Source organism: Morus notabilis, unplaced genomic scaffold (genome assembly GCF_000414095.1).
Source record: "Morus notabilis unplaced genomic scaffold, ASM41409v2 Scaffold979, whole genome shotgun sequence".
Lineage (NCBI taxonomy): Eukaryota > Viridiplantae > Streptophyta > Magnoliopsida > Rosales > Moraceae > Morus > Morus notabilis.
Genome location: NW_010360739.1, coordinates 135,715 through 144,899, shown reverse-complemented (window position 1 = coordinate 144,899; position 9,185 = coordinate 135,715). Strand labels below are relative to the sequence as shown.

General features: G+C 35.9%; 1 protein-coding gene across 1 annotated transcript; it reads right to left on the bottom strand.

Moving 5' to 3' along the window:
• Window positions 1-8,051: 8,051 nt before the first annotated feature.
• On the bottom strand, window positions 8,052-8,715 carry LOC21389863 (BTB/POZ domain-containing protein At3g22104). Its single transcript, XM_024165102.1, has 2 exons — window positions 8,281-8,715; window positions 8,052-8,195 (listed from the first exon to the last, which is right to left on the bottom strand). The coding sequence occupies exons 1-2, from the start codon at window positions 8,713-8,715 to the stop codon at window positions 8,052-8,054; spliced, it is 579 nt and encodes a 192-aa protein (XP_024020870.1).
• Between the last annotated feature and the right edge of the window lie 470 nt (window positions 8,716-9,185).

Sequence of the window (9,185 nt, the reverse complement as noted above, 5' to 3'; positions counted from 1 at the left end):
AAGATGCGGGAAAATGAAGAGGAAGAAGTTAGGGTATAATAGATCAGACTTATTTGCGACGACATTGTCGTCACAAATAAATTTAAAATGCCGTCGCAAATACCCCATATCTAAAATTATTTGCGACGACATTGTCGTCGCAAATAAATTAAAATGCCGTCCCAAATAGCCAACATCTGAAATTATTTGTGACGACAATATGTCGTCGCAAATAATCATTCCACTAGTCAAGCTTATTTGCGACGACAAGGAGAACACATCATCGCAAATAGAGTGGCCTTATTTGTGACGACACATGTCGTCGTAAAATATGGATTCCCTTCGGCGGCAAAAATCCGCGCCACTGGAAATTGCGCGCCTAAACTATTTGCGACGACATTGAACTTATTAGCGACGACATGCTTAATTTATTTAATGGGGATTAATTGCGATGACATGTCGTCGCAAATAATGAAATATTTGTGACGACAACTGTTGTTGCAAATAAGGTCGTCGCAAATGACCTTTTTTGTTGTAGTGATTTCCTATTTCAATACCCTGGATTCAAAAATTCATAATAAATTGTACAAAACTCTTATTGGGGTCCATGATATCTCGTTAGGAAGTTTATGATGTCTAATTTATACCCCAAAAATATCAAGGTCAGATTTGAAGTCCAACTTAAACAATATCTAACGTTTTACATGCTGATCAGAAAAAAAATGCTGATAACAACCTAAGATTAAATCTAACATAACTAGGTCAATACAACTTCAAGTCAAATGATTCAAAAGCCTATTTTTAATTTATTCTCTATTTTCATGCCATAAAAAGATATTTTCATTCCATCTCTAAGACTTAGACAAAAATCACATTTCTATAAGACATATCATCAAGTACAGCTAGATCTAAGGTTTCTAGTTTACATCTATACCTCTTTCTTCTCTTGTTTGGAGTTCTCCTTTCCTTTTGAGCTCCAAACCTCCTTGATCTCCTATAAACACCCTCTGGTTAGTTTACACCCAATTAAGTAGGGGAAAATCAACTGCAAGACTTGGATCTTAAGCACTTACCTTGCTAGCATCTCTAATTTGTAAACTACTCCATTCAAGCTTCTTAGAAGTGATGTCTTTGAGACTTGAGGGTGAAATCAAGGAGGATTGGGCTGTGAAGAGGCGTGGCTAAGAGGTAGAGATTATGTAGGGTTTTTCTAGCTTAGAGGAGTGAGAGTGAGAGAGAAAAATGAGTGAGGGAGGTAGGGTTTTCTAATGGCATCTTATTCTTTATATATGGGGGCTTTAGAGGGGTATATTTGAGACTTGCTTTGTCTCCAAATGGGCTGGAAAATCAGACCACAAACAAGGAAGGGACGTGGGGGAAGAGAGAAAAGGAAGAGAGGGAGAGTGGGAGAGTAGAGAGAGAAAGGGTTTCTAGCACTTGATTGGTTCTTTGACCAAGTTTGACTCCTTTTCAAATTGGTTATTTTATTACATTATCTTAAGCATGCATGGGTCACTATCACCTAATACTTTGCATGGTACACATTTATGAGACACTTCCTAATTTATCCATGTAAATTCGTCAAACAAGTTGGATGCATGCAAGCCTTCTTAAAGCATCTAAATAAATCTCCACCATTGATCAAACTTAATCAAAATCATCTATAATTTCCACCATCGATCTTGTCATCTCCAATATCTACAACATCGGTCAAACCTAGATACATTCTACACCATCGATCAACTTTAGACTTGAGCTAGACCCTTGATTCAAAACCTTGTCTATAATGGTCTATTAATTCAAATATCTTCTAATCATTTGTACTAACTGTAGGATCTAGTTGTGATTTTTAATGAAAAATCATTTGAACAACAACAAACTTGTAGGCGGAATTTCAAAAATTTTAACATATCCATTTAATTCCAAATTAAATGTAAACCACAACGAGAGATACATGCATGATATATGTTTATATACAAAGGAATAAAATGACAATCATACCTTTGTGACGATTGAATCAAAAATGACCGCAAGGATCTTGTCTCACTATCTCATGTTCCGAGATGGAGAATTGCCGTGAAACAAGATCGTTGATCTATCGATACGATCACACCAAAAACCACTCGTTGATTCAAGACTATGACTCTAAGTGTTTTGGGATGAGAGAGTGGGCTCTTTTCAAAAAACCTAAGGAAACAATTTTTCCTTCTATTTTGTCTCAAAATTCCGGCCACCTTAAGGAGATAAAAGTGTGAGATATTTTCTTCTCTTAAAAAACTCATAGCTAGGGTTTTCAATAATATCCTTTTATAAGAGGAAATTCAAAAACTCAAACCCTAGATGGGATTTTCGAATTTCCCCTTCTCTCTAGGATCAAAATCCGAAATTCCCCATATGGCTAGGGATTTCTGAATTTTCCTTCTCTCTTTTGGAGCAAAATTCGAATTCCCCATTTAGCAAGGGATTTCCGAATTTTCCAAATAAAAAACAACTTTCTCTCTCCTTTGGTTGTCAAATAAAATCATGTTTAAATTTTATTTTGAATTTTAAATTAATCACTATTAATTTCAAAATTCAAATTCATTCCTTTTATTTTTCAATTATCAAATAAATGAAAAATAACACAATGAATTTTTTAAACATAATTATATAACAAAATATCAGTTTCTATTTTCTCACTTTTTAGAGCTAGCCTTGAGACCGAATGGACCCACATGAACAAAGCTATGGAATTACAATACTCGACTAACTTATCCCGATAAGTTATCGACATATTTAATTCTGACATCGCACGACTCCACTAAAAGTTCGATGCCGAATAATCTCTTGATTCATATGCGCTATTTTCTGATGGTGTTAATACAACTTATCACACGGTCCACAGAATAAATGCATTATTATCCTTCGTATCAGTGATCAGAATGGTATAGAATTGTCACGTCCCCCCAAACGGGGTGGGGGACGTGGAACTCGATTTGGGATTAATAAAGCAGATTCCCAACCGGGTCCCACACTTAGCTGCATTAAAAATAGAAATAATTTACATAATCCAGGAGCCTCTGACACACAGGGCTCCACCCCACAGGACATACAGTATCGTACATACATGCTCATGTAAATAATCATTACAACAGACATCAACCACAGTCTAGTAAATCCAAATATTAATAAGTTTACAGAATTTCTCAATTCCTTACACTTTATATCAGAGGATGAACACAATCCTCACTTGATCGATCCGTAGCACAACTCAGCTACTCCGTAGCAAATATCCAGCTACTGTGCACCGCTCCTAGAATTTCCTGGGAGGGGTTTACATTTAAAACATAAAACGTGAGCGAAAGGCCCAGTAGGATATAATTTGAAATAATTAAAATAAATGAATAAATAAATAAGCGCGTAAATGAATAAAATAAGACATTCAGCCCCGACAGAACAGTCGGAACCTCACATCCTTTTTCTCAAAGGAAATATAACTGTAAACAACCATATTACGGGCTTCAGCAAGTAATTAGTACAAATTACTCACCTCACCAAGTGCCTCACCTACCGGACCGGTTTCGGGTTCTGTCCCCGAGGATGCACTCTCTGCATCCTATCTAGGCTTACAGCAATAGACTCTATTACCAGTTCACAAGATCTCTTATCTTAAGAAATCATCCATTTAACATTATGAAATCGTTCATATGACCCCACGAACTACTCAAGCCGCGGGCCCCATGACTGGACAAGCCATGAGGTTCCATGACTAGACAAGCTATGGATTCCAAGGACAGGACAAGCCAAAGATTTCCATAAACTAACAAGCCATGGTTTTTAAAACATTTTTCTTTCGAAAACCAATCCCTGTCATTAAAACATTTTTAAGGCCAAAATCCTTTTTGAAAACAGGCTCACAAGGAAAAGGGATAGAAATCCTACCTCGCACAATCAAACCTGGGACTAGCGTTGCCCCTTTCCGGCTTCCGCTTCCTCAAGCCCCTTCAGTCTGAATCCACAGCGAGCACTAATACAAGATAACACTTTAGGATCAATTCTCATTCCTAAAGCAATCCGATCTCACATATTTACCAAGATTTTCAATTAGTGTGCCCTAATCCATTTTCATGTTTCAAATTCCACTCCAAGGGTTTTAAATATCAAATCAGGGATTAAAGATGCTAATCCTTTCGTCCCAAGTCCCCAAATGAAGCTAATTTGGGTTCTCCCCGAAAACATGGGTCAAAACAACAATTTCAGGCCAAACAGGGTCAAACCCCGTGTACACCGGTCGACCGGTGACAGAGCAGTGCAACACTACCGGTCGACCGGTAGTGTGCACACCGGTCGACCGGACAGGTCGACCGGTCAGCCTGCAATCCGGTCGACCGCACAGGTCGACCGGTGGAATCGACTGCGCGAGAGAAGCTCACGGAAATTAGTCCAAAAACCTACAAATCCAGTCCCAAATCCAAATATTTCAAAGAGAAAACACTATATCCGGGTTCTAGGTCCTAAAACAAGTCCAAAGAACCCAAGATCTCCAATTTCTACTCTAGTTTTACTCAAAAATCATCAAAATCTGGTTTGAACCAAAAATAAGTTTTGAAACTCAAAAACTTGAGATTCAAGAGAGGTTCTTTCAGTAATCTTACCTTGAATCCTTCTCTTGACGTTGAAAATACTTTGAAACTCTTCTTTGGCTCAAGATCCGTTTGACGACATATTTAATTCTGACATCGCACGACTCCACTAAAAGTTCGATGTCGAATAATCTCTCGATTCATATGCGCTATTTTTTGATGGTGTTAATACAATTTATCACACGGTCCACAGAATAAATGCATTATTATCCTTCGTAAATATCAGTGATCAGAATGGTATAGAATATTACCGTTTTACCATTCCAATCATTATTTTCTCAACTCCTTTATTTGACTGTGAATAAGAAAGACATATGTTCGTAAGATGTCTCGCACATGTCACGATGTCTTAATCAATGAATATCATAATTGAATACCAGGCCTGGTTTATTTATTCACACACCCATCAATAAAGCATGAGGTGATATTATTTCTTACGAATTCCATATCTGTGAATCACATAACTCCAACTCAATTTTGTCATGATCCCAATAGCCGAGATGTTGTTCAAAAACTGTGAACTAATCTCACTGGTGAATCAAAAATCATGAGAAATTAAGTCGAGTTATGTATTCACTTCAGGATTGAGATAATTATACAAATATACTTAAGTTGTGACAATTAGGTTTAGAGTTTTGTAAATGGTTTTTTACTCTAACCTAATCAGTCACATGGTCTATTCAACATGTTGTGAACATGTCTAGATCAACCACAGAGTCCAACTCCCATGCCCCGAGACCAGCATCATATGGTTCGATCTAATAGTCATAATCGGATTCGATTGCCCAATCGATCCTAAGACTGCGAATATCTATTTTAAACTATATCAGAAGAGTTTGTCCGGCAGGGTTTCCCTGACTCTTCTTTCGTTGATAACAGTCTATGGACTAAGCAATATCACTAACACTCTTGAATATGTATCAAAACATAACTTTATTTTATTTTATAAAATCAGCGAAACAATAATGTCTTACATTTGTCATTTCACAAATAACAAATTACATCCTACTTTATGGACACATTTCCAACACTAACTAAATAAATGTCAACATAATTTCAAGGTACTGCCATATAAATATTTGACTGGAAGTGTCATACATCGTAATGTGCTAATTCCTTCTAGGATTTCTTATACTAAACTTCCAATTAAATCATTAAAGAGTCTAATGTAACTCATTTATGAAAGTGGACATCATCGTTCAACCAACACCTTATCACCCCATTATATATTTTTATGAAAGTCATGGAAGCAATCATTGGGTTTAAATTCCATATAATAGGAATTATAATTAATGTCTAAATTTATGTCTAGAAATTCTCATTTATTATGCTCCTTGATTTAGATCCTTGAAGAAAGTCATCAAGACACTTTAAACCATCAAAATTCATGTTAATTCATAATTTCAAACATAACTTGATCACTGTTAACCATAATGATGATTATGCTCAATGCATGTACCATCTCATCGGCCTACCACATGAGATCTCAGTGATATGAAAGTTTACATTCCATTATAAAGGTAATAAATATACGTTGTCACAAGAAAAATCCTATGTTAAATTTTACAGTTTAAAAATTTATACTTTAGGATTTTCTCAGGTTTTACACCTCTCTCTCTTTTTCCGCCAAGCACTGGCCACCCACTCTCTCTCTCCTTCTCTCACCGACACTCTCTCTCTCTCTCTCTCTCTCCCTTGCTCTCTCTTTTTTTCTTGCCCCTCTCTCTCCGGTTTATTCCTGCCGAAGCAGGAAAGAAAAAAAAGGATAAACAGAGGGAGCAAGACTCCTCAATCAATTTGAGCTAAGATTTCTTGAGAAACCCACTCTTGTATTTCAATTCTTTAAAGAAGTATGATTTTGGTTAGATTTGATGAATTTTGGTTAGGGTTTAGATTTCATCAAATTGTGGTTGAACTTAGGTTAAATTTGGGGGTTTTCAGTTATTGAACTTGTTGAAGTGTTTGGAAACTAGTTTTAGTGATTTCCTGAGAATTTGTTTTGGAACTGAACTCAAAATGCAGGTTTTGGTATTTTCCCTGCTGCTGTCGAAATGCTGTAGAAATGCTTTAAAAACTCATTTTTTTTCACTAAATTTCAATTGGAAACCAAATTTAATGTTTGAGTTCTGATTCTCAAAGAATTCCAAATTGAATTATAAAATAGGTTGTAAACTTTAGATTTGAGTCAAGGCACACTAATAGGAAACAATTGTACATGATTGAACTAGATTTGTTTTAGAGGTGAGAACTAAATTCTAAAACATTATTTTGATGATGAAGCTTGCGGCACGATCAGACGTGGAGCTTCAAGAATATATGTTTGGACAACGTGAAGTTATCCGTAGACTTAATTGCCAAGAGGTAGGATATCCCTTTCCATATCCTTGTTAGCCTTGTTTTGAAGTATTTTGGCCTATGGAAATGTTTTTAAGATAAAACATGTTTTATAATGAAAAGTATTTTAAGGCAACATCATGATTTATGCTATTGAATTATAATGAACTGAATTAAGGTTTAACGGATATTTTTCTTAAAATAAGATGTTTTAAGAAATGGTAACAACGCTGATGGCCTAGAAATTGGGATATGGAGATCGTATCCTTAGGGGCAGGACCCAAAACCCGTACGGGCCACTACGGTGGTGATTGGCCTTGCAATGGCCATAAGTAATTTATCATTAAATTACATGTTGGTGCCTGAAACCAGTAATTTAAGTTTATTTTCCTTTCAGAAAAAGGTTGCTTGGTTCTGAATGATTTGTTTGAGCCCGTACTTCTATTTATTTATTCAATTTTATAAAATTATATCCTACTGGGCCTTTCGCTCACTTTTCCTATGCTTTAAATGTATTTAAACGCCTCCAGAGTAAGCGGTTTAGATTTATAGCATGATGAGTGGATGCCAATAGATTGAAGGCGCGAGATTCGAAGTGGTTAGTTTATTTCGAATTTACAGTTTTTAATTCTGAGATGTACAGTATTTCTGTATATAAACTGTATCGGTCGACATTGTCCCAGAGTTGTCCTATTTTCCTTGGATTTTACGGACTGTTTTAAATATTGTTTGTAAAACAAAGACTCCAGAGTAATATTTTTTAATATTTATATTGTGAATATGCAATTTACTTGAATTTTGTTGATTAATCTTGTTTAATTAAACTTAATTCTTTCAATAATCACGGTCCCATCTTTGGGGTCGTGACATATAACCTTATAAAGAAAAAAATGCATTTGTGCATGCTTTATGCATAAACAGGTCACCAATTAAATAAATAACGTTACTCATAGATAAAGAAGTAATTAGATAGATTAAATGAAAATCATAACCTAAATTTAATTATATTATGTTATTGTAAACAATTGATAATTTACCTAATAATTGATTATTAATCTAGGGTCATTGAATGATTTAAGATGATAGATTTCCCGGATTACATTCGTGTGTTTAGAATTATGTGCCATGAAAGGTTTCACCAAAATTCTTGAAGGAACTTCGGTTTCTAGCGAGATGCTTCAAGGCTTCTGTTGGCAGCTTCTCATAATTCAGTGCACAACAAACTTTGATCTTTTCTTCTTCACACAAATCAATATGGACCTGTAAAAAAAACTAACAAGTTAAAGTTTTCATGTCAAAGGAAAAGTTCTTGTTAAAATTACTTGGTGTCTACATATAAAAATACCTCAAAATATATGTCCATGGCTTGGTAAGATCTGTCATGAGACTCTCTTGCGCAATCTGGGAGTATCATTACCAATTCTGAGAACTTTGACAGTTTCATGTGGGAATCTAAGGCCACTTCTACTAGAAACGAATCTATCAACCGGCCAACCTTATTCAATCGACTCAATAGTAAATGACAGTTGCCTTTGATTACGAGAAATGATTTCACCAACTTAAGAATCATATTCACATCATAAATACACTTCTTTTCTGTAGGAGATGGAATAAGCAGATGATCAATTGTTGCTTGATCCAGTTGTGAACCTGTTAGATATTCTAACATGTTGCTATCTTGTTCGCCGACTTGAACCCTTAAAGCCACTTGATAAATGCTGAACGAGCCCTTGAAAGAAAGGGAGTTTCCATTAAGCAAACAGAGGAGACTAATTACCATCTCTGTTCTCTTGCACTTCTCATCTATTGTCCCGCCAAAACCGTTGACTTTTGATAATAGAAGAACAACTTAGAAACTGTACCATGGTCAAAATCCTCAGATATCATCATCCTAACAGCCTTCTTAACAAAAGCGGCGTTCAGTATTACAAGATCTTCAAACCACCAGGCTGTTTGAGAGAGATTGTCTCTCAAACTTTTACAATTCCCTGTATAAGAGGAGAAGCATATGAGCTTGAAGGGCTAGGCAAAGCATTAAAGCCCCCCCACAAGGAATTCCAGGATCCGTTGTGTTATAACCAAAAAGTTTGTACTAGGAAGGGAATCTTGGCACTGTTTTTAAGCTATTAGGAGGTCAGACCAACTCCAGAATCTCACTTCTCCAAGAGAATTTTCAGTTTGGGCTACTATGTTTTGTCCCCTTGAATCATGAGTATCCATATCTAGGAAATTTGAGGAGCAGTTTATTAC

What these genes read in the sequence shown, in the direction of transcription:
- LOC21389863 (XM_024165102.1), bottom strand. Translation starts at nt 8,715, where the DNA reads ATGGTAATTAGTCTCCTCTGTTTGCTTAATGGAAACTCCCTTTCTTTC. An exon ending in CCATGGACATATATTTTGAG is followed by an intron (nt 8,196 to 8,280) that starts GTATTTTTATAT and finishes TTTTTTTTACAG; the next exon opens with GTCCATATTGATTTGTGTGA.